This window comes from Geotrypetes seraphini, chromosome 8, assembly GCF_902459505.1.
Source record: "Geotrypetes seraphini chromosome 8, aGeoSer1.1, whole genome shotgun sequence".
NCBI classification, from domain to species: domain Eukaryota; kingdom Metazoa; phylum Chordata; class Amphibia; order Gymnophiona; family Dermophiidae; genus Geotrypetes; species Geotrypetes seraphini.
Window position 1 is genome coordinate 24,763,502 of NC_047091.1, and position 25,927 is coordinate 24,789,428.

General features: G+C 45.5%; 1 protein-coding gene across 4 annotated transcripts in view; it reads left to right on the forward strand.

The window, feature by feature from the left end:
• Window positions 1-20,722, forward strand: part of KCNQ4 (potassium voltage-gated channel subfamily Q member 4) — a 109,577-nt gene extending 88,855 nt beyond the window's left edge. For 2 of the 4 annotated variants that reach the window (XM_033956855.1, XM_033956859.1), the window contains exons 9-15: window positions 454-585; window positions 3,345-3,386; window positions 12,090-12,307; window positions 12,435-12,537; window positions 14,924-15,055; window positions 16,511-16,655; window positions 18,185-20,722. In XM_033956855.1, the coding sequence (XP_033812746.1) occupies window positions 454-585; window positions 3,345-3,386; window positions 12,090-12,307; window positions 12,435-12,537; window positions 14,924-15,055; window positions 16,511-16,655; window positions 18,185-18,403 (991 nt within the window). In that variant the 3' untranslated portion in view covers window positions 18,404-20,722. The remainder of the gene's footprint in view (window positions 1-453; window positions 586-3,344; window positions 3,387-12,089; window positions 12,308-12,434; window positions 12,538-14,923; window positions 15,056-16,510; window positions 16,656-18,184) is intronic. The other 2 variants (XM_033956856.1, XM_033956858.1) reach the window with 2 other exon arrangements.
• Window positions 20,723-25,927: the final 5,205 nt, after the last annotated feature.

Sequence of the window (25,927 nt, forward strand, 5' to 3'; positions counted from 1 at the left end):
TACAGACCTAATGTCACCCCGTGTTCCTGAATAAGAGGCAGAGATAATTAGGTTATAGTTTGGGCTCTGCTTACTTTGCGCTTTCATGCTTTTGCTTATATTATTTCCTGCAATGTCATGTTCAAGTGTCTCTAGACCACTTTTAAATCAGGAAAAACCCAAATGGCCACGTTTCGCCAGAGCAGCGCTGCATCAGGGGTCGTAATCTAGTGAAAATGATCTCGATGAAATAAAATCTTGTTGTACTTCTAAACGTTGACACATCAAACAGGGAAAGGTTCTTGTTGCTGTGACTGTTTGATGTATCAGGATACAAAAAATGTCAGTCATGTCTGTTACCTCTGTACGACCCTCATTCAGCAGGGAATACTGTCTTTTTAAACTGGCTTTTTTTCCCATTTCAGTCATTTCTTTCAAGGTTTAATTTCTCATCTGTATTTGACCCCCCTCCAGAGAGCTGCTCCCTTTGTTTGAATCCTTACACCGTAGCCGCAACGGAGGGGTTAGGAACTCAGAGGTGACCAAACTTCCCTCTTTCACCTCCATCCAGAGGCACAGCGATGCTCCGCTCTGTGCAGGGGAAAGGTAGGGGTCCCCACTGCGCCTGTTTGTGTCTTGCCACCTCTTTAACTCCTTGTATCTGTGCCGCTAAAGCCATCTGTCAACCGTGTGTCAGGCTGGAGGTGCTGTCTGCCCTTCTTCTGGTCTTGGGCTGTCTTTGCTCATCCTTTCTCCTCTCAGCTCTTCTGTGCATGTGTCACAAGTCATGCAGTGTTTCTGTCTGTCCTCAGGTCTTCTGTCCACATGTCAGAGGCTGTTTTATTCTCCCCCCCTCAAACTTTTGGCTCAAGGCCTTGATCTGGATGGACCTTTTCAACCCTTGCATGACACCTGGGACTTGAAGCCTGCACTTGTTATACACTTGGATTTCTTTGGCGTGTTATATAAAGAGTGGTTGCTGTGTTTGATAGGATATACCAAATAAGGGTCAGCAAAGAAGCCATTGGTGAGACTGCTAGATCAACCTAGCAAAGTGTTTGTGACTGGATTTGAAGAGCTCTGGTCCCTTCTTTAGTCAGTGTAAAATGTTGATGGAGGTATAGCTCTGGAAAGCTATTGATGTTAAAACCTGGGTTAGCTGACTGCCATGATTTGACTTGGAGACACCAAAAAGAGAAAGAGATACTGGGGATTTATTGATGCACAGACGTAAGCATTGAATAAGGAAGAAATGGCTGCTTTTTGAAGCTGTAGGGAGACTCTGGCTATGGTTTTCTGGGGCTGGGATGAATTTGATCTGTCCTTGTCTGTAATGAGTCCTCCCTCACCTCTCCTAAATTCTAGAGTGATCAGTATAATTAGAGGAGTGGTCCATGCCGAGGCTTGGGAGTGAACTCCTATCCCACTGCACCCAATTTTGCCACTAAAATACAAGAAAATACCAGAAAGCTTTGGGAACTGGTTGCCCAATAATTAATGCTAAGAGGGTGTTGGAGAAACAGCAGTCTATTAATAGGACAGTGTTGCGACAGATGTACTGTAGCAGAAAGTGGTATAACTGAGGGAAAGTTGTAAGAAAGACTGGCCGATGGATGTTAGCTGTTATTCAATTCTGGTGTCCGGAGAACCACTTGGGTGCATTGAGACTGCCGTTTGCACAGTCCTGCTCACCTGGCCCATTATTTGTACATAAGCAGAGTATTGTGGTGCCCAGATCACTTGACTCCATCCCAACTCCACCCCCCCAGGCCACCTTGACACTAACTGGAGATTGCCACGGCAGTCAGAACAGACTTCAAGTGCCACTGAATGTGTACCGAGCGCAGTTTAACCAGGCAAGAGGCAATCAATTCAAATTCAAATGGACACAAAAATAAAACTATTAGGCGTTATCATTGATAGGGATCTTACTTTCCACAATCATATAAGTACAGTCGCAAAAATCTGTTTTTTCAAACTACGTATCATCCGGTCCTTAATTTCTGTCCTAGAGACCGATTCAATCACTATTCTGATACACTCTTTAGTTATCTCCCATTTAGATTATTGCAACTCACTTCTCAATGGTCTCCCTCAAAAAGAAATTCGACGCCTACAACTAATACAAAACACTGCAATAAAACTTATTTATAAAATAGGCAAATACGACCATGTCACTCCTCTTCTAAAAAAAGCACATTGGCTCCCCATCTCTCACCGTATTACCTATAAAATCATTTTACTTTCCTTTAAAATAAAACTCTCTCACCAGCCCTCTTTCCTTGATAAACTTCTCATTCCCCAATGCTCCCCACGCACCCTAAGGTCAACTGATCAAAAACTTATTTTTATTCCTTCTATAAAAGATTTTTATTATACACGAAAAGTAAATTTCGCAGTAACTGCTCCAACCTTATGGAACCTCCTACCACAACAACTTCGCGATGAACAACGTTTAGATAAATTTAAGACAGGCCTAAAAACCTTCTTATTCTGTGACGCATTTCCTAGTGCTTAGACTCATCATCTTTCCTTTTCACTCCAGCAACCAACCGCTTTAATAAAGCGACCCCATCCTGTATGTTTTATCCCAACCCCACTATCTCCTTTTTCTTCTTAAATATGTAACTTTTCCACTCCTCTCCCATCTACCCTCACTCTCAAGTTTGTCTTGTAAATATTATTTATGCTCGCACTATATATTTAATATACCAATTTATTTTATCTTTAATTTTTTAGTCTTCCTATCTATTAAATTTTACTGTTAACCGGCCAGATATTTGTTTGATGGTCGGTATATTAAAACTAATAAACTTGAAACTTGATCACTTCCAGTATTGACCCCCAAAGACGTTACGGACGGATGAAGCGAGTTCTAGAGAGGGATCCAACTGGTACAGGAGGGTGATATGTTCAACAATTTTGCAATGGTGTGGGTGGGAGCAGGGCATCTGCTCTGTAGGAGCAAGACTGAACTTCCTTTCCATCCAATCACATCGCTACGTCCCCCAAGAGTCCAAGAATTCTTATCCTGCCATAAGGGTCCTCTCACATTTCAGACCACTGGTTTCCTTTGACAGTAGGCTCAGGAAAAAGTGGCTTGTCCAGTCCCAGTGTTCATCCGAAGATCACGTATCAATACTTTCAGTGCCCAGGGGTTTGGGGATGTTTTTGTGCTCAGGTGGCTAAAGTTCTGTTACCCACAATCCTCCTGAACTATGGTACATGTTGTAGTCACAAGGGCAGAGATGACACCCTTTCAGCCTGTCAGCCGCAGATTCTCCCTCAATGCTATCACGTCATTCATTGCTGTCACCTCATTTCTCTCCCTCTTCTCTCCCTGCACTCCTGTCTATTCTCACCAGTTGGAAAGAGGACGATGTATCCCCCAAGTGCTTCGAGCTCAGGTAAACATTCCTTCATCCCTAATTACTCTTGGTAATGTTCTGCCAGCTGCAGGAGCCCAGGTGGTAGCCACCCTGGGAGAGTGGGTGTAGACAGAGGCTCAGGAGCCGTAGTGTGGATGTCATAACAAAGACATCTGTAGCCCCGAGAAGACTCAGCAGGAGTCTTAGTATTAGAGTTCTAGGGGTAAATGAAAAGAGTGAGTGAATCTATTTGAGGATGCTGGGCCTGCTACACAAGTGACTCAGTGACCAGAGAGGGGTGTGTACGTCTAAGAGGGAGAGTCCCCGTAAATGGAACACGGACTCCCTCCCGTATATGTCAAAGCTCACCCCTCAATAAGTTGGTAAGTCTACGATAGCACCAGAATTTGTAATTTTTCTCCACCAGGAAAGCAATCAGCACCGTCCTCATCCTCCTCAGTCCCTTCATTCAGTGCCATGACTCATGAGTGCTACAGCAGTGTCTCATCCAGTCATCATGCTCATATATTCAGCTTTAGAACCAGCTCTTAGGCCTCTCGATCTGTTTCTAGAGGGTGGGGTGGGAAGAGTCATCAGCTTCTTTCTGCTCCCTTAGATTTCCAGCTCAGCTACAGTAAAAGGCGCCCATTAGACTCTAGCTCAATGAGCCTTCATTGCCAAAACTGAGCGATGGCTATATCTTTCTTCCTCCAAGGGTTATGGGCAGAGCCACGAATCTGAGCTGGGGTTTGGTGGCAACCCCTGGGAAAAACTGCTACTGACCTTCCAGATAGACAGGATTAAAAACCCTCTGCGTTCTTGATCCTGTCCCACAGGAGAGACAATTAATTTCAAGGCGAGGTCTGCTGGGGTTGGGCACTGCCCACCCTCCTATCCCTGGCAAAACCATTAATCAGCAGCGTGACACCTCCACAACAGAAATGATGACAAAGAATTTCAACAGCAGGGTAAGGGAAAAGGCAAAGTGCTCTACAGAGACCAAAGTGCAGGTTGTCAGCCCTGAGAGACGTTCTGATCCGAAACGAAATGTTGGCAGCGCTCACTGTGGAAACCAGTTGATTTGTTTTCCTTAAGCCAGGGGTGTCAAAGTCCCTCCTCGAGGGCCGCAATCCAGTCGGGTTTTCAGGATTTCCCCAATGAATATGCATGAGATCTATGTGCATGCATTGCTTTCAATGCACAGTCATTGGGGAAATCCTGAAAACCTGACTGGATTGCGGCCCTCAAGGAGGGATTTTGAGATCCCTGTATTGTGGGGTGTTGTGGAGGAGCGTAATATAACGGTGGTATCTTTGCTTTTAAAACCAAAATACTGGTAGAAACATAGAAACATGATGGCAGATAAAGGCCTAGAGCAGGGGTGTCCAATGTCGGTCCTCGAGGGCCGCAATCCAGTCGGGTTTTCAGGATTTCCTCAATGAATATGTATGAGATCTATTAGCATACAATGAAAGCAGTGCATGCAAATAGATCTCATGCATATTCATTGGGGAAATCCTGAAAACCTGACTGGATTGCGGCCCTCGAGGACCGACATTGGACACCCCTGGCCTAGAGGAAAATGTTGTTGTCCAGTGTATTAGATCAGGGATCTCAAAGTCCCTCCTCGAGGGCCGCAATCCAGTCGGGTTTTCAGGATTTCCCCAATTGAATATGCATGAGATCTATTAGCATGCAATGAAAGCAGTCCATGCAAATAGATCTCGTGCATATTCATTGGGGAAATCCTGAAAACCCGACTGGATTGTGGCCCTTGACGAGGGACTTTGACACCCCTGTCTTAAGAGGATGTGCAAGTGCCCAGTTTCTTTTGTAATTAAATCACTAACCAGATCCTCTTCAGGCAAAGATGTTGATCTGATTTTTTTTTTTTTTGATTTTTCCCTCCCTTGGGCAAAATTTGTTTTTAAGTTGCTTGTGTTCTAATTTGATGATGAATCTGCAAACAAGGCAGGTGCCTAGGGCCTGACAATTTAGGAAGGATTATCCCAGAATTGTGTATAGCTGCACCTTCTGATTGTAAGCTCTTTGAGCAGGGACTTTCTTTTCGCTGTTTTGATGTATAGCACTGCATATGTCTGATAGCGCTATAGAAATGATTTATAACCTGCCTATCTACAAATCTAGGCAAGGAACAATACACACAAACAAAATCAGTCGCAATGACAAAGAATAAAATGCAATAAAAACAAAAAAAGAACCGACTCGTTTATACGCTGTCACATAACATACACCCCAAAAGACAATTCAATAACAGTACAACCTTCTGCCTGAAGAGGAAAAAAACTTCACATCCTCATACTATCGCATGACTTGCGCCAAAAGCGTGCTCAAACAACGCAGTTTTTACTGCTTTTCCTAAATTGCCAGAGCACAGTCAATTGACACAATGACAACGGTAAGACATTCCACAGTGTCAAAACAGATTTTGGTCCTAGTAAGTCAGCTTCTTGCAGAAAGGGGATGGGAGATAGGGTTGTGGGATTGAGAACCATAGCTCTGCCCACCGAGATCTGTTCTCTGTCCCCTGTGTATTGCCCTCCAGTCCGCACTGCTCTTCCCCAAAGGACCAGGGATGCTGCCTCCTCAGTGCCCCTGCCTCGAGTCCTGTGGGGCACTGGATCCCTGGTGAACGTTAATCAGTACTGTGGCACCTTCATAAAGATCAGGGCAAAGAAGGTGACAATAAAGAAACTTGCCAGGGAAAGGATTGTAACAGAGGCCAGACCTTAGTTCTAATCGGGGCTTTGCACCATAGTGGGGGTGGGAAAATGGAAGAATCCAGCTTTTATCTGGCTGAGATGGCGTGAGGTTGGATTTGCTGGGGATTCCATAAAGCTCCAATTTTCTAAAGCCATTGGGTGCCATGGACTGGAGACCCATCATTGTACAGTAAATATGCTATCCCACTAATCCTCTCTTTCTGTCTACTCTTGGCTTCTAGCCAGATTTTTAGTAGTAAGCGGAATTTCTTTCGGATTCATGCCGGCTGGAGACCGAGGTATTACTTTACTGCGGGTGCCATTTGTACAGCATGCACCGGATTCTGCATGCCTGAGGGTGTGGCTGGAGATTGGCTTGCTCTCTTGTAGAAGGAATCAATTCTCAGGGCAGTATTGGTAGGAGCATCCTCACTCCTGTCCCATGTACAGTTCTGAAAACTGACTCCCAAGGCTGCCATGGGTTGCAAGGCACGACACCTTGCCAGAAACGCAGTCTTGTACACAAGTATCAGTGATGTCCAGCTAAGCAGGCTCCTATTGGCTGGATACTCTGGTACCTTCTTTTTGCGCTGTTGACGGCCATGAGAGCATCTGACAATCTTATTTTCTTAAGAGAATCTTGTGCATGTTTATAGCATTGGGAATTTGATTGGGGGATGGCAGACACTTTCAAATGAAATGCAGTTGGACTGGGAAAAGCCAATAGCTTGGGCCTCTATGATGGATTCTATTAGTGAAGTTTGCAGAGCTGCTTCTTCAGAGGGGTTTTATGTCTGATCTGCTTTTTGTAAGAAGATACATGAAACTGCTCCTTTGAGCTTAAGAGTGCTCGCAAACACACCATTAATAGACATATATCATAAAGCACCCACTGATGACAGTGAGCTGAACCCTCAAATAGGACATTAAGTGGGGGCACACACTTGGGTTATCTGCAGTCTCTGGGGTGCTTTATAATATATAAGTGAGTGCATCGATGCTTGCCTGTTTTCCTCTTTTGTCTGACAAGTAAGAACTCATATTTTCTTCCTGACATCCAGTGGGGTCACTCTAAAATTAGAACATCGCCCTTACTAATCGGTATCAGAAATGCATGGAAAGCAAGTGGTAATATGAACGAGAGTCCCACCCAGTTACTAGTAATACTCCTGGAGATAATAATAACAATAACTTTATTCTTCTATACCGCCACAACCTTGCGACTTCTAGGCGGTTTACAATCAAGAGTGCTGGACATTCAGCGAAATACAATAAGTAGATATTCAGAGGAAATACAGAGATCAGAGACCTCAGGAGGCAATAGTATAGAAATATAATTTGCTGAGCGAAAATGTAATATGTACATTTTAGTAGGTAATGTCCGACAGGACCTGTTGGGGATTAATAGCAAGGTAAAGTTACGATAAGATGAAGATAACAGATTATATTTATAACAGTGCTGTCCTCGTAAGCGTGAACTTTACTCTGCACAACCAAACCCCCAAATCTTGGCTACTCTGGGTTTATTCAGCATTTCTCGAGCCAACCCTCAGCTGGTAGCTGATCACTTCCCATTACTGGCTTCTATGGGCTAATAAAGTGCTCAGAGTAATCTCTTCCTTCTTCCTCATTGCTCTGGTCAGTGACTTGCTCTGATGGAAGACCCAGATTCCCTGATGTCTGACATTACTCACAAAAGAAGCAAAACACCATGTGCCTGGATTATCCCTTTAGAACTGGATAAAGATATGGCCCTCTGCAGTTTTACAGCACTTTAAAGATTTACAGCAGGGGTGTCCAACCTTTTGGCTTCCCTGGGCCGCATTGGCCGAAAAAAAACATTTTTTCTGGGGCTGCGCAAACACTGCAGCAAGACAGAGGAGGGAGCCGGCAAGACGGTAAACACCCAGGGGCAGCGGAGGAAAACACTGCATCGCCCTCGAACGGGGCCGCAGGTTGGATACAGTATAATCACCAGCCTGTGTGATTTTACAACCTAATGTACAAAGATCAGAGCAGCCCAAATGCATTTTTGATTACTCTAAATATGGATTAGCACCCGGGAGCAGCACTTGTTTCTCTTAGGGCAGCAATTCTCAAACTGTGTGCCTCAAAGAGAGTCGAGATGAATCTTACTTTCCTTTTTAAAATTCCCTTCTTAAGAATAAATGACATGTATGTCACATACACAAGAGTCTGTCAATGTTATGAGCGTCTGTGTGCGTAAGGATACAACCATCCACTCATTCTTTGATACGATTGGTTCTTGAAAGCTAATGGCAAGTAATTTTATTTTTATGCAGTAGTTATCTTAACTTGAGCAACAAAACAATCAAGGCTTTGCTACCATTTGGATCTTCTTATCTTTACGAACTTGGATTTTCAGCTCTGACAGAAATTAAATTGGAAAAAAGAAGAGAACGACTGCAGATGGTGGACGATGAAATGCGTGTTTGCTTGTCAACTATCGAGCCGCGTTTTGACTTAATTTGCACTCAAAAACAAGCACATCCATCGCATTGATTAGCAATTCTGTTCTATCTACTTTAGGTTACCGTTGTTACAATTACTCATAAATAGCTGAAAGAACTTGAAATAACTCTCAAATTAAATTTTTTGTTGGTTTTGCAATTTTATAATTTCAATTATAATGTGCAGCGAAAAACATTTCCTCCATTTAGTGTGCCAGAGCTAAAAATGTTTGAGACACTGTCTTAGAGGTTTCCTCTGCAACTGAAGATAAATTCCACCTACAGATACCTCAGACAGCTTCTGCCTTGAAGAAATTCAACAGTACAGAAATATAAGAGCTTCTGAAATCAATTTTTAGCTTAAATAGGAAGAATCCGAAGATTGAAAACACCAAAAAGGTCTCTCGTCCAGTAATCATTTCTGATCTCATCCATCTAAGTCTTAAATCATTGATGTTTATTTAATAAACATAGAAACATGATAAAGGCCAAATAGCCCATCCAGTCTGCCCATCCACAGTAACCTTTATCTCTTTCTCTCTCTCTGAGAGATCCCACGTGATTATCCCAGGCCCTCTTGAATTCAGGCCCAGTCTGTCTCCACCACCTCTTCCAGGAGGCTGTTCCATGCATCTACCACCCTTTCTGTAAAAAAGTATTTCCTTAGATTACTCCGGAGCCTCTCACCTCTTAACTTCATCCTACGCCCTCTCATTCCAGAGCTTCCTTTCAAATGAAAGAGACTCAACTCATGTTCATTTACACCACATTGGTATTTAAGCATCTCTATCGTATCTCCCTTCTCCCACCTTTCCTACAAAGTCTATAGATTGAGATCTTTAAGTCTGTCCCCATATGCCTTATCACGAAGACCACACACCATTTCAGTAGCCTTCCTCTGGACCGACTCCATCCTTTTTATATCTTTTTGAAGGTCTCCAGAATTGTACACAATATTCTAAATGAGGTCTCACCAACCTCTTATACAGGAGCATCGATACCTCCTTTTTCCTACTAGCCATACCTCTCCCTATGCCACCTAGCATCCTTCTAGCTTTCGCCGTCACATTTTCAACCTGTTTGGCCACCTTAAAATCATCACATACAATCACACCCAAGTCCTGCTTTTCTGTCATGCACATAAGCTCTTCACTCCCTAATCTGTATCGTTCCCTTGGGTTTTTGCAGCACAAATGCATGACCTTGCATTTCTTAGCATTAAATTTTAGCAGCCAAATTTCAGACCATTCTTCAAGCTTTGCCAGGTCTTTCTTCATGTTATTCACACCATCTGCCGTGTCTATTGCAGATTTTTGTATCATCCGCAAAGAAGCAAATCTTACCCGACAATCCTTCAGCAATATCGTTTATAAAAATATCAAAAAGAACAGGCCCAAGAACAGAACCTTGAGGCACACCACTGGTAACCTCCCTTTCCTCAGAGTGATCTCCATTGATCACTACCCTCTGTCGCCAGTTAAATGAAGGGGGCATTGATCAAAAGCAATTTAACTGATAAACTGGCTTTTTCACATAGAAATGGGCTCTGATTGCCCACATTGTGTAGGTGTGCAAGCCATCCTTCACAATTGCATACTTATGGGAGCAGGAAGAGGGAGGGGGATGTAACATTGTGCCATAAATGCCAGTGTAAATCTTTGTGCATAATAATGGCTTTAAGCTTTGGTAACAGGACAAGGGTGTCCAGTTTTGATCATTATATGCTTTGATGTCTCTGGCATTGCCAGACAGGGCAGGATCAGCTGCCAACAGCAGTGGGGGAGGCATTTCTTGGGATGGAAGGCTGAAGCAGCGTCCTGGCTCCTCTTTCTCCCGTTCGATCTTTGTCTGTTCACCCACTTTACCACTTGCTCTTTTAAACCTGGATTTTTAGATTTGATTATTCACATTTTCAAAATCTGACCTCAAGGTAAATTACAATTCAGGTTCAATATTTAATCCCCCTGTCCTTAGACAGCCTTACAATTTAAGTTTTGAACTAGAGAATGACACGGTGACAAAATTCATCACCGTTCCCGTCCCCGCGGATAACCGCGGGAAATAATCCCATGTCCTTTTCTAGTGTCTATTTCAGCCTCAGTCCTTCTACACCAGCATTCTTCAAAGCAAAGCTTGCGGGTCAGTGGCTGTGGCCATTCATACTCTGATTCTTATGTGAGCCAAGGATAATGAAGCCATTGTGACATCACTGATGTGATTGGCTCTTAGGCACTGGTGGAATGAGGCATTATGACATCACAATATCTGCTCTGGAATGTGGCTGCTCAATCTCAGCATTCTTCAAAGCAAAGCTTGCGGGTCAGTGGTTGTGCCCAATTATACTCTGATTCTTTCCTCTCTCCTTAAAGAATGACATGAAGATGGTTTCCCGCGGTTATCCGCAGGGACGGGAACGGTGATGAATTTTGTCACCGTGTCATTCTCTATTTTGAACCTTATATAGTGGATGGAAAAGTGACGAGCCCAAGGTCACAGGGAGCATGGTGGGATCTCAGCTTTGGCTTCATTGGTTCTCTTAATCACCGTGCCGTTCTTCTACATGATCAAGTTTGGAAAGGGACTGATGATGTCTTTGGCAGGACTTGTGCTCTTTCTTCTTCCCACCCCTTTGTTTGACATTTCTGCAGTTTGGATTCTTCTGGACTTCTTGCATGAATGTTTTGTAGGCTCCTTCTCTCTTCCTAACAATCCTAGCAGGAAACAGACTTGATTGAAGAGGTCTTTATCCCTTCTGTCTTTTTTGCATGCTTCTAGGACGGAAACGTTGAAATAATTCAGAAGACAAGGTGTGTCTTGAGTCAGGACCTCTTTTATCAGATAGGGTCAATGTTCATGTGAGAGGAGGCGTGTTTCACTCTGAAGTGAGACACTTGGGGCTCATCTTAATGTCTCATGTTGGCATAATCTATTCCTGTGATGCTCTATACCCATAGACTTAACCCTTTGCAATCCCTAGTATGTGCAAAATTCTCTCTGCCTACGACTGCTGTGGGCTCCCCCAGTAGCAGCATCTCTCCTGCTTGATGCACAAATTTCCAGGCAGTAGGACAGTCACTTAACAAAATGGGATTCTAGGCATGTTTGGTTGTCAATGCTTTCCATCCCTTTTGGGCTCAGATGTTTACAGCATGCTCTCCCTCCCTGACTTAGCGCCTGGGACGGTCGTTCTGCCCTGCGGTCAGTATCCCTTTCTATCAGTGCTTCACCTGTCCGATGCACAAATGAATGGACTTATGGACAGGTGGTTGACCCAGTTGTCCATAAGGCCAGTGGAGATAGTCCGTTCAATCAGGTGCAAAATCCACTGGCTTTCAGCTTCGGCCATAGGTAAATACTGATGTCTTTATGCACTAGATTCAAAAAGTCACAAATTGGCAAAATTGAGGGTCAACCCTCTTGTTCATAAGTCCATCCAAATATCGTTCAGTCTTACCACTAATGGCGTCTCTCCTGCTCCCTTATTGAGCATGAGTAGACATGCAGTTGGCTTCCAGAAGTGACAGCCCTCTCTCTGCCTTTCTTCACAGCAGTAAGATAGGGCTGAAGGATCGTATCCGTATGAACAGCACCCAGAAGCAGGGGAGCAGAGGCAAGCAGTACTTAACGCCCCCTACTCGGACCTCTCCCAGTTCTGAGACCATGAATGAGGTTGGCAGCCCCAGCAAGGTGCAGAAGAGTTGGAGCTTCAATGACAGGACCAGGTTCCGGGCTTCACTGAGGCTGAAAGCCAGACCGTCTGCGGATGGCAAGTTGTGTACATAACACACGCACAGAAAGAGGCATGCGTACACATAATACACTACACATATCCACACTCCTACCTTATAACCCTGTGCTGCAGAATGTGCTGGAGCTGCTCTTGTTGTGTTTAGTTGAAGGGCAGGGTGAGGACAGCAGCGATGAAAAGGGATTTTCCAGCGACCTGACCATGGAAGACATAATGCCAGCGGTGAAAACCCTCATCAGAGCCATCAGGTAGGCACCATGGCGTGATTCACGAATGACTGGGTCAGGTGTAAGCTTTACGTGGCGATTAGCAGTGGCAGGTGCATTCTTGAGTTTTGAGGGGATCATGAAAAGTGCTGTTCCTTTCATCCCGCACACCCGGTGTCTTGGGCTGCCTTGACTGTGTTTGGGCTTTTCTCTGCGTGGACGGAGCCAGATTTTAAAAGTGAAAAGTATATATGCTTGTCTGCTTTGAAAATTACCCCAAGGAAAACTGCCTGCATTTGTTTGAATTTCCAAAAGTGTGTGTGTGTCAGAGCACTCCCCTTCCAAGCCCCACTCTGGGACGCTGCCTCACAGTTCAGTATGTCTGTTTATTGAGCAGGCAGCGTTATAAAAGCCCATTTCCACAAGGAGAGCACAGCTTCATCCCTCCATGAAAGCTCTTTCTCAAGATTAAAGCAGGAAGCCCACCCTGCCCACATTTGGAGGCAGACGCAGGACTAGGATAGCCTGCGGGAGACAAGCACAAGGCATAATTTTAACCTTTAAAAATACCAATGCTGTCTAGTTAGGTGCATGGGACGAGAATGAAAACAAAACTACCTCTGTGAATTTGCTTTCATTACTCTGGCTAGAGTTACCAGATTTTCTGTTTGGAAAATCCGGACCCCCCCTAGACCCCCTTCCAGGACCCCTTCCCCCCCTCCCGCTGCCTGCTCTCGTTGGGCAGGACATCGGCTCATGCGTGGATGCCCTTCTACCCGAAGGAAATCTTTTCAAAACCCGGACAAAGTGCTGGATTGTGAAAAGCTGTCCGGACCCTCGGACATGTCCTGAAAAGGAGCACATGTTCGGGGAAATCCAGACAACTGGCAAATTGCACAAGTAAAAACTATCCACGGGACATGTAGAAATGTGGAGAGATCGATCATTTACCAGAGTCCTGGCGGAGAAAGAATACCACCGAGATAGCGATATCTGGATAAAAAATAGATGGGAATGATAAGGCAGGTGGAATTGGTGGCTGAACCCAGGATCATTGGTTTCTGCCAAAAACGAATCTGTGACCAAAACTGGCCCCTAAGTTTTGGCAGAAACCAAAAATGAAGCTGCTGCACCCTTCCTGAGACCACCGTTGGCGGCTCCCTCACTTTCCATCTTGTCCTATCTTCAGTACCCCCTTGTCAACCCTCCTTCTGCCCCCCCCCCCCCCATAATGTCATCTCTTCCCCTCCTACACCTCTTTTCCATTAACACTTTCTGCCTAGGGGTTGCCATTTTTACTCGTGATCAATTATCCACAGATAGTATCAAATTTACACACAGCTTCTTGCCTGTGGGTCACTTAACATCCCTTTCACCTCACTAAACAGCTCTGCTAGACAGTCATTGGAGAAGTTCATCTGGTCGTTTGAAATCTTTGATGAACAAATCTTTTGCGTTTATAGAAAGAAAGCTTTTCAATGATCTTCCAACTGCACTACGAAAAATTTCTTCTTCTTATATCTTAAGAAAATTGTTTAAACCTTTTTATTTTTAATGATGGATACAATATTTTGTTAATTATTGTTATCCATCTAGAATCTATTGTGAGAATAGTGCGGAATATAAACAATAGAACAGGAGTCACACAATTGATATCCTTAACTTGCTTTCCCCCCCCCCCATCCCCCAGAGGATCCAAAGATAGCATCTTAAAGATGCCACGATTGATGTATGAGTCTAGAGTTCACCAAACCCATTTCAAATAAAATTAGATGCCTAATCATCTTCCAGTGAATTCAAATCTAGCTTGTATCAGAAACGGTAAAATGAAGGCAGATAAAGACCATATGGCCCATCTACTATCCCTTCCTCTCCCTTAGAGATCATATGTACTTATCCCAAGCTTTCTTGAATTCAGACGCAATCTCCATCTCCTGATATTGCAGTGAGAGACATGCAAGAACCCTATCTCAGATGCACACAGTCTGAAATAGAGACACACACACTGTGTGGAATATGGAGCGACAGAAAGGGTGGTAGATGTGTGGAATGGTCTCCCGGTGGAGATGAAGACTGTATATGAATTCAAGATAGTGTGGGATCTTAGGGAGAAGAGAAGATAATGGATGGTGGGAAAGGGCAGGCTGGATGGGCCATTAGGCCTTTATCTGCCGTTATGTCTTTATGCTTCCCAATCACTAGCCAACCCAATTAAGCAGTCCTGGGTTTTTCAGAACATAAGAATTGCCATAGAGGGTTTCCAACAATAGTCAGATCAGCTCACAAATACACAGCAGAGACCCAGACAGTTGCTTCGTCCAGTGGCATTGGAGGCCTGTGAGTAGCTGCTTGGTGCTGAACAAGATTCCTCTCAGCCGGCCCTTGCGTCTCTCCTAAACGTTGTGTAACATTGTTTCCCCAATGATAGGATCCTGAAGTTCCTGGTGGCAAAGAGGAAGTTTAAGGAGACGTTGCGACCATATGACGTTAAGGATGTGATTGAGCAATACTCGGCTGGCCACTTGGATATGCTTAGCAGAATTAAGAGCCTTCAGGGCCGGTGAGTAGAATCCCTGTTCTCAGGAATACTCCAAGGAGACCCCAGGGGGGTGGAGGGTGGCTCAAGCTCTTACCCTAACTCCACTCTCAGCTGTTGTCCCCTTCTCCCAGGCCCACCATTACATTCCTTCGTCAATCCCTTTGCTATCTCCTACCTCAGTATCAAGACCTTTCTCCCATTCGAACATCAACCCTTCTGCCACTTCCACCACTTGCCTGCTTAAGCCCCTTTCTGCCCCTACATCAGTCTGGTCTCCCAGCACCAGCTCTTTTTTCTTGACTGCTCAGCAGCTTTACATCACCTGCAGAGTGACAGGACTGCCTTTCCTTGGTTAAAACTGAAAAAGAAGCTTAAAACAACAGAAATCCAAACTCCTGTTGCTCCACAAGTGAGAGGAGCAGTTGCCAGGACAATTTTGGTGGGACCTAGGCCTTTGGGGGCAGTAGCATACCAAGGGGGATTCGGGGCAGTCCACCTTGGGTACAGACCATAAGGGGGTGCTCCCGGAGTCAGCATCGGCGTCATGGTCCGGCAACTTTCCCTTCCGGCAGTGGAAGCCTCAGCCTTTACAACTTACTGCTCTGTCGGTGTCAGGCCTTCCTTTCTTCTGGATCCTGCCTTTGCAGACGCAGGAAGTGGGCAGAAGGCTTGATGCCGGTAGAGCAGCGAGTTGTTAAGGCTGCCAACAATGAGAGAAAGAGAGAGGTACCCATGGTGAAAATGAAAAGAAGGAGAAGAGATGCCAGAGCATGGAGGGGGAGGGAAAAATGGAAGGGAAGGAGAGGAGAGAGATGCTATGGCATGGGGAGGGAAGGGAAGGAGACTGAGATGTTAGACCATCGGGAGGGAGAGAAAGGAGATGCCAGAGCATGGAGGGAGAGATAGAAGGAGAAGAGAGGAGAGAGATCCCAGGGCATGGGTGAAGGGAAGCAGATGCCAGACCATGGGGTGAGTTGGGGTAGGAAGAAGGGAAGGAGAAGAGAAAGATGCCTGAGCATGGGGGAGGGAGTGGAGACAGAAAAATGGAAGGGACAGAGAAAGAGGGTGGATGCTGGATGGAATGGAGAGTGAAGAGAAGATGAGGAAAGCAGAAACCAGAGATGATAAAAGGTTTTTTTTTCTGTATTGTAGCTGTATTGATAAATAGAAAATGGAAATAAAGTTAACTTTTTATTGGACTAATTTTAATACAGGAGACCAAACTCCCCTTCCTCAGGTAGTGACATACTAAGGGGGGGAAGGGGGGTTACTAAAAATATTTTTTTATATGGGGGTGTTAAAAATTATCATCCCCCTAGGTACGTCACTTAGGCCCCTCCCCCTATTCCAACAGCTGCACACAAAACAATATGATTTCATTGGGGGACTCACAACAGGGAGACTCCTGTGCCAACACTGTGTGTCTGTGGTGGAGTACAAAGCCTAAGCTCCCTTTTCTTTATCCGCCCTGCGCAGTGTGGATCAGATCATTGGCAGAGGCCCTGTTCCTATTGATAAGAAGGTGCGTGAGAAGGGAGAAAAGGGGCTTCCTCCCTCTACAGACCTGGACCCTGCGGATGAGCTAAGCATGATGGGACGGGTGGTGAAAGTGGAGAAACAGGTAAGACTTGGGGTGGGGAGGGCAGAGTGAATTCTGGGAGACAGGAAAGGGCAGCACATCAGGTCTAGGGAGGGCGGGAGCAGTACAGTCCTGCAGGTTGAGTTCTTTGGCTTGGGGATTATCTCCCACTGAATGTCATGGTCTGCCAGTAATCATTCGCTAAGTTTAGCAGCCAGATAAACCCACCTAAATTAGGGTTACCAGACGTCCAGATTTCCCCGGATGGCTTTTCAAAACCTGGCACTTTGTCCGCGTTTTGAAAAGTCTCCCTCAAAATCGCTGTCGGGCTGGAGGGCAACACGATGATGTCACGTGTGTGCGCAGATGCCCTGCTGCCCAACCAGAGCAGACAGTAGGGGGCGGGTCTAAGGGATCTAGATTTTCCGAACCCTGACCCAAATAGAAGGCCTGTCTTTGGCCGCTAAGACCGGCCATGTGAAACATGGCTGAAAATAGACTGGATATTTAATGCCAGTCACTGGTTACAACCCTGGCATTGAATTTCTGGCTCTGCCGTTGACTGTAGGAGCTAGCCAGCTTCCTTCCTCTAGTCTGAAAATCGACCCCTGCGACTTTACACTTGAGAGACAGATTTGCAGCATTTTTCTGTTCAAGTGTCTACGATTCCCTGCTGGAAGCCGCATCTGCTCTTCCTGTATAAATGGGTCTCTCATGCCCCACATTGACCCCAGGTCTAAGACAACCTGTATGTAAACAACCAGTGCAAGCACTTCCTAAGCTGGAAGAAGCATCTTCATGCGCTTCCAGGTTTTACTTGGCAAAGTGTTGCTGCCAAAATCCCAGAGGATGTGCAGCAGAAGCCGAGCACAACAGTGGAAAATTCCTTCGCTACAACACTCAAATTCATTTCCTGGTGGTAGGAATCCTGTCAGACCCCAGGCCGCAAGTTCTGATCGTGCTCTACAGTAACAGCAGCACTAGGAAAACATGTTCTAGGGAAGGGTAGAGGGGCCTATGTATGTAGCAGTTTTCCAGAAGCACCAAATGGCAGAACCTACCGTCCCTTAAGAGGAGCAGCTGCTGATTGGGAGAGATCCGGGTGGGGCAGGTGGGAATAGGATTCACAGACAGCTGCTGGCATGACCTGGGGGAAATACGCTGGATGGGGTGCGCAGGGGAGACGGTATTAGAGCGATTTAAGGGTTCTTCCTTTTTAATGACACCTTTGGAAATGAATTAAAACCTCCCTCTAACATTATATTGTTAGCTAATCCTAAGAATATACTTTTTTGGTTCCCAGCAACCCCATTCCTTGTTCTTTTCTTATAAAAATGGTACTTTTTCCCTTCTACCCTACCTTCCAGTTTGTGATGTTCAGTCTGTCTATTATATGTGTATTTTTATTGACGTACATTGCTTTGGAAGTTTTTATATAAGCATTTTATCAAATTTTAAATAAAACTTTTGATAAGTGGTGGGAAGGGGTGTGATGATCAGGATTGGGGGGCAGAGAGAGACGGCGTGCACAGTCTGTTTTCTTCACACGGCTTCTCTCATCTTTCTTGCAGGTGCAGTCCATTGAGCATAAGCTGGATTTGCTGCTGGGAATTTACTCGCAGTGTCTGAGGAAGGGCTCGGTCAGTTCCTTCACTCTCGCCACCCTGCAGATGCCCCTCATTGACCATGACATTACCTCGGACTATCACAGCCCCGTTGACCAGGGTGACATTTCCATGTCTGCCCAGACATTAAATATCTCACGATCAGCCAGCGCCAACATTGACTGAGGCCTCCAGTACTACGGACTCATTCAAACTCTGTGAATGACCCAAACTCACAGCCAGCTCGGAAGAAAGAGAGTCAGCAAGCAACACCTCCAGAAGGCTACAGGCAGGGAGAAGGGTCTCCTTGAGCTCTTACTAACAAACTCTGTTTAAGAGTCCTTCTTTGTCTTCCAAACCTCAGTAATGGGCCAGTCCTTTCCGTCTCCTGAGCTGAAGAAATAGGCAGTTCATGCCAATTTGAAAGCGAAAGACGAAACTAGGCACGCTGGGGCTTTCTCTTGTGTGGCTGAGAAGGGAGCTTCTCTCCATGTCACCCACAAAACATACAGAGCACAAGATGGGCAGGGAGATCCAGCACTGGAAAAAGATGACCAAGAAGCTCCCACCCTCTCCACATCATCAGAAAGTGCCTCCAGCCTTCAGGAAATTCAACAGGCCTGGCCTCTCCGAGCCTTGGTGAAGTAGTAGAGTGCTACTGCTTCAGGACATCATGTCAGAGAAACATGAAACGCCCGTCCTCTATATGTCCTGCTGAAGACACCAGCGTGTCCCACAGTGAGGTTTGGCTTGGAAGGAGTCTTAATTCCTGAGGTGGGCACTGTCTTGCAGGATCTATGAGCCAGAGAATGCATTATCTGTGCCAGCCCTTGTACCAGAGCTATGCAAAGACTTGCCGTTTACCACAGGCAGGAGATATTTTGCAAGAGGAATGAGAGCCTCACTGGAACGGATGCTTTGCAGGGTTGTTTCTATTTCTGTGTGACTTGTTCCTCTATTCAGGACAGATGGCTGCCCAAGGATCTACTCATTCTGGGTGGATTACACATCTTCCATGTTCCAAATCTCTGTGTAGCATCTGCCACCTTGACTACAATAACAAAAAGCACAGGTGGGGTTGGCATGTGGTCTTACAGTCTTGGGCCTGGAAAATCCCCCCGTCATGTCTTGGCATGTCTTTGATATTACTCATTCCAAAGGTGCAAAATCTGCCAAGAGGTTTATTAACGTCTTGTTAGGTTTAGGAGTTGGATACGTTTCTGAGCATGAAAAGAGCCTCATTCTGAGCTGCTTATTCTTATAATGTTTCCCTTCTTGGGCCGGCACGTACTGTTTCCATTATTCATTGTCATTTCCAGACCAGCTCTAAAATCTTTCACTGGAAGAAGGTTTTGTCGATGGACAAGTATCTCTAGGAGATGACCCCTCTCTTCCAGACTTCTTCCCCGCCTCCTGCACCTTTTCACAGCTGGAATTCACTGACCTCCATCACTACACTGGGATCTGAGGCAGCTTCCAGTATTCCACAGACTGTGTCTTTTCCAGCCCTGGCACTGTCTGCTAGCTTTTGGTCTGGCCAACTGGTAGAAAATGATTTAGTGAGGGTTATCCACATTAATTCAGTGTCCTTCTAGGAGACAGCCCCAACATTCTTGTAACTTAGCAATGGCCATAGTATTAATTAGATTCTAGTGCCTGTGTCCCCAGTACAAGCTTCTGTAGGACCTAGGAATAGGCTGAAATGTGCCCTCACTGACCAATGCGTTGTCAACACAGAGCAGAATGCACTGTATGAGAAGCTAGTCCTTTGTGCTACGGATCTGTCTGGTGGCTCCAGCTCTGGAAGGCTGGTTCTGTCACAGTACCTGGAATCCAGGTGTCTGAGAAGCTTCATCCCTCGCTGTGTGCATTTCCTGGATAGTGGAGAAAGAGACTGCCCATGCAGTGTCCTCTCTAACCCTTGTCCTGTGCCCCAGTCTCTGACCCTCTCTGCTAATCCCGAGCAGAATCGGCAAATGCTCTGCTTTTTGACCAGTCATCTGCAGCCTCCCAGGGATCCTGGTTACAAATGTACACAGTGCTAATACGGGTGAGCAAATTTCTGCGTTCCTTCGCACCACCTGAGCTAGAGGGCTGTGTTGCAACCCAATCCCTGCCCTGGTAGTGTGAGACGGTCCTGCCCTGGTAGCGTGTGGCACTCTCACATTGCCTTCTGTGATGGCATATGGCATGTTAGTGCATTAGAGGGTGTCAGGGCTGCAGAACAGAGCAGTTTCGAAAGATATTCACATTGACAGCCAGCATGCCACCTCTGGGACCCCATCCATGCACCATTCCTTCCTTTACCATATGACAAACCAAGGATGTCTGTCACCTGCGCGTTTTGCCTGCATTTCATGCCTGCAGCCTTGCCCGCCTGCTCACTGAATGTCTTGCATGTCTGTGCATGGGAGCATTTGTCCCACTAACCCTCAGTGTAAGAGGGCGCCAGTGAGTTTCACACTGGCTGAGTCTTCCAGGCCTAGAGCTGCCATGTTTTATAAATCTCATGGGGTTGGGGGGTGGGGGGGGGGTGGAATAAAAGGTAAATCTAATAGATGAGGGTTGCTGAACTTATTTCTGAAATGATAGTACCTCACTTTATTAACTTATTAACTTATTGCTTTCATTAAAGTTTTAAGTAGAAAGTTGACTTTGTCTCCCTTATTTTAATATTGTCTTTTGAAAAATGTTTTGATACACTGCGGCCTTTGGTTTAGAAGCTCTCTGTGTGTTTTCAAAGTCTGAAAACTGGCATCTTGCGTGGACCCCCAAACTCTAATTTTATGAAGCCAGACTACGGATATCTAAAACTGCTGAGCAAGGGTGGTGTGGTCCGAGCATATTTCGGAGGGGCCAAAATATGGACATTCCACTCTGATTTCAAAAAGGGAAGAGACATCAATGTCCCAAAAGATGTAGGGTTACCAGATTTCCAAAACCCGGCACTTTGTCAGGGTTTTGAAGAGCTTCCGACGTCGGGACAGCAATGCGCTGATGTATGCGGATGCCGTCCCGACGCACGAACAGGTTAAGGGGGGGTGGGAGTTGGGGGCATGACCTAGGGGGTGTGACCATGGGTTCGGATTTTCCTTTGGGAAACTCTGGTAACCCTAAAAAAGATGGGCATTGTTATGTAGACCTTTGATTGAGCAGCTCCTTAATCTCTCCCGTTCCCTCCCTCCCTCAAATGTGAAACTATCAAGGGATACCGAGCTCTATTACAGCTTCAGGCACTAGGGGTGTTCGTGGTTGAAAAATCTTTCTAAAATGAACTTCTTAATAGACCTCCATGCAGAGTTGAGGAGTGGGCTCAGAACTAGTGTTTCCACGACGTCCAGATTTCCCAGGACATGTCCCCCTTTTGAGGATCTGTCCGGAGGGTGCGGACAGCTTTTCAAAACCCGGCATTTTGTCTGGGTTTTGAAAAACCTCCTCAAATCATGTTGGGCAGGGAGGAAGTCCACGCGGATGCCACGCAATGACATCACAAGGCATCTTGCCCAACAAAACCAGGCAGCGGGGGAGCGGGTGGAATTAAGGCGTTACAGGGCAGGGATGGGCGGGCCTGGGGGCAGGTCAAGGTGTCCGGATTTTCCGATTGGAAAATCTGGCAACCCTACTCAGAACCAAAGGTCCCAGACTCAAATCCTACTTCAGTTCTTTGTGGGGTTTTTTTCTTTAACTGTGCTCTGCATGGAGGCCCAGGTGGCCATTTCATAACACGGATATTTCTCTACTGCCACATAGATGTCTATGTCCTTTGTTTTGTCCCGCTCAAAATTTGGGCATTTCAGTTTGTAAAATGGATGGTCATGCAGGGCGTAGCCAGCACTTGGATGGATGTCTCTTTCTCATAGTCATTACAGACCATGTTCCAAAATGGACGTCTTTTTGAAACATCTGTTTGCTCTTACAACTGTGTAATTATTCTTTTTCTTCCTTTGGTTAATGTACTATTATTTTATAATTACAAATCACACAAAATGAAATAAAAGAAATGAAAAGAGCCATCTAGAGACCCCAGAGAGAGATCCAGGCTCATATATCAGAGGAAAACAAAGAAATCTAATATCTATTAAGGGAAACAATTGCAGGGACCTGTCTTCGAGCTCTGCACTAAATCTTGCAGCTAGCTGAACATTCAAACAAAGCGCTGAATCAATCATCGGGCTAGGACCTGCCTTTTTGTTACTTAAAAAAGCAATCAGCTGTTTGCTGTGCTGTGTTGCAAGGAAACTTGAGAGAAGGGCCCTTATCTAGAACCGGCCAGGCCGTGCTGCTGTTTTGGCTGTGTAACCTTGAACACATCAGGAACCAGCCTCAACGTATGATTCCAAAACAGCTCGTCATAATAATTCAAGAAACTTGTTCTGATCACAGAACCAGACTATCTAAGTGGTGCCAAGTGTCCAGACCAATGCCTTCTGCCTAACTGCGGCCTTCTTACGCTTCCCGTCTCTGAAATCTGCTATCTGCTCTTGCCTATGGATGCCATATCAAAATCCAGCTCTGGTCCGAGTTAGGTTTTCCCAGAGGATCAGTAAAGGATTCACCAGCAAGAGAGTGGATGAGGGGGAGCCATGTTCTCAGTCTTTTTAAAAAAGGCACATGAATCACAGATAGGATGGGACTATTTCTGATCATTTGAAGAATCTGAAGTGGAAGTTTCTTAACAAGAGAAAGAATAAAAACATCAGCTCGCCCTTCACAGTATTCTTCTTTGCCAAGACTGTCGCTATCATATGTGATTTTTCCAGTATCAAACTCGCAGTTCTGAACTCCTCCGGCTTAGATTCAGCTTTCTTCTTCGAAGTTTTCACTTGTCCCAAAAGAGTTAAACCCAATGGAGAAATCACGGACTGACAGTTCCAAAATTACTGTTGCAGGATACAGCGCCACACCGGCATTGATGCATGAACGAGGCCCAGATGCCAAAACTGGTATAGAAGAAAGTGAGGGCTGCATTTCAATGAAAATTTTAATTGCAATAAAGGCATTTTATTGATTTATTCCCACTGCAGCTCCTTGTGACTACAGGCAAGTTACTCAACCCCCCTGTTGCCCCCAGGTACAAAATAAATACGTAAACTGCTTTGATTGTAACCACAGAAAGGCAGTAGTCGTATATCAAATCCCATCCCCTTCACTTCAGGACTGATAATCTCCCTCTCACCCCCCAGATCGAGCATCTAGCCCTTCCCTCAGCTCCATCATCTGACTTGCTTTCCTAGGCTTATCTCTCTTTCCTCCCTCCTCTCTACCCCCATGAACAGTGACAAACTTGGTAGGAGCCCTTTTTTCGGTTGCTGGAGTTCACTACCTCAGACATACCTTCCACCAGTGACCTCTCAGTTCTTCTCTTGGGTCTGCAGCTCACTCCTCCCCCCCCCCCCAATTATTTTAATACATACACCAGTCTGCCTTAAAGGTGGTCTTTTGTCTAAGGCCTGCTTTGAAGATTTTCCTCTGACCTGTCCCGCCTCCTCTGACATCACTTCCTGTTTCTGTAGGACGGGTCAAAGAGGAAAGCTTCAGACCAGGCTATAGGTAGTGTATATGCAACACTGGTCCAGGGCGGTTTTGAATCACAGGTGGGGAGAAAGATGCTGGATCATACTGAGGACAGGATGGGAGTTGAATAGAGGTTTGGAGTAGACAGGAGATGCTGCAATTATTTCTTAAATCATGAATAATAATTAATGCATTAATCTCAAAGTAAACTGCAATTAACTTGCAGCCCTAGAAGAAATGTCTCTTTCATGCTCTAGCTAAACACAAATCCAGTCCCTTGATTGCCTCCATTCTCAGCTCTCTACAGCAGATCATTTGAGGCCTTGGCATCTCTGAGGTTGAGGACCTTGTCAGTAGGCGCCCAATGGGGTGAAGATCTCGCTGAGAGTGGAGAAAGTCTCTGCTCCAGGCTATGGGAGATTTTGAGCCCTGAACTGCCTCAGGGGTGAAATGGATGGGCTCATCGGTATTAGGTATCCGCTCCATCCTTAGTGCAACCAGGCAAAGGAGAGACGCCAGACCTTGTAGGGGAAATCCGCCCTTTGTTCCTTCACTGGTTGCCTGTCACTTACATAAGGAGACTTCTGCTAGTACAAAAGATCAGTTAGTCTTCAGCCTTAGGAAACAGATCAGATTACTCCATTCCTTTAGCGGTTGGTTTCCTATTTCTTTCCAGTTGGTATATTCCATAACACCTTCAGAAGAATCTCTGCTCCTCCCAACATAATCCTCTGACCCCCCCCCCCCCACCTGAATACTCTGAATTCTACTCGACACCCCCTCTTCCCTTTGACATTAGATCTGAGTCTTCACTCAGGCTTTCCCCCAGATGTAATGGCCTAACACTTCTTCATGGATGTCCTGCCCTCTTAGAGAACTACATGTTGTCCTGTGTTTTGGTTTTCTGTGTTCTCCCCCTCCTTTTATTTTTAAATAAGGTAAGCTGCTTAGATTTTTCTCTGATTTGCTGTATGTCAAATACACCTGAAATGTGAAACAGTCTCAAGACTTCCCTTGCACATCACCATAACTGGAACATCCAGCCCAAGTGAACACCATCCCACCCCACCCCACCCCAGCCTGCTATCTTGCATGTTCCTACATCCCTGCAGGGTGGCCTGAGAGGAACCCGGGACCATGACAGAGACTCGTTGCACAGTGCAAACACAGCTGCTCAGTGTTAAGCCTGGCCCTGTCTGTCTAGGTTGGCACATAGATATTTGCACTGCTTTTCCTGAAGGTACAGTTCCATGTTCTTCTGCTGGCTAGATCATGTGGACAAAGAGACATGAAGCCACCCCATCTTTCTCTGTCAGCAGAGAATAAATTCTTCCTGTCTGGCCAATCTGTGGCTGTAGCTGTAGCTGGAGCCTTCGTTCCATGATCTGACCACTGGGTGGCAGCAGAGATGTGAATTTGGGCTCCCTGGTACATTCTGGGATTATCTCCTCCCTCCGTACCCAAATACACGCCAATAGTATATATGAAATGAGAATAAATACATAAAAATCACAAAGATATACAAGCAGAGCTAGTGCATGGGTATTTGGTGCCTTAAAAGAACTCTTAGGATTATGTTTCAGAAGGTTCTCCCCCAACCCTAACCTTCCTAGAACAATCCCAGATGTCTGGGTAAATGGGCCTATTTGAAAAGTGCCACTTTCTGTGAAGGCTGATAGTCCTTTGGGTTTGTGTGGTGGTTAGGACCATCTGCCTTTTTATCACAAATCACACACACACCTTAGGTCAGTGGTTCCCAAACCCCGTCCTGGAGGACCAGCAGCCAGTCAGGTTTTCAGCATAGCTGTAATGAATATGCATGGATCAAATTTGCATACCTGTCACCTGCATGATTTTATTTTTATTTAAAAAATTTATATTCCGCTTTAATCAAAGCGGATTCCAGTAAAACACACCAGCATCAGTTCAACAGACTGTGTGTCTTTCACGTCTTCTTATCACCACACAATCGTAAAACTCCAGACAGTAAATTCCAGCTGTTGAAACTGCAGAAGTCCAGGTTTTCAACTAATGCACTTTGCTCACTGCCACTCTTTCTAATTATATGCAAAGCTTTCTCATGCATATTTATTAGGGCTATCCCCCCTAAAACTGACTGGCTGGTGGTCTTCCAGGACAGGGTTAGGAACCACTGCCTTAGGTGACCTAGACCCTTTGCAGTGACAGTAATCCAAT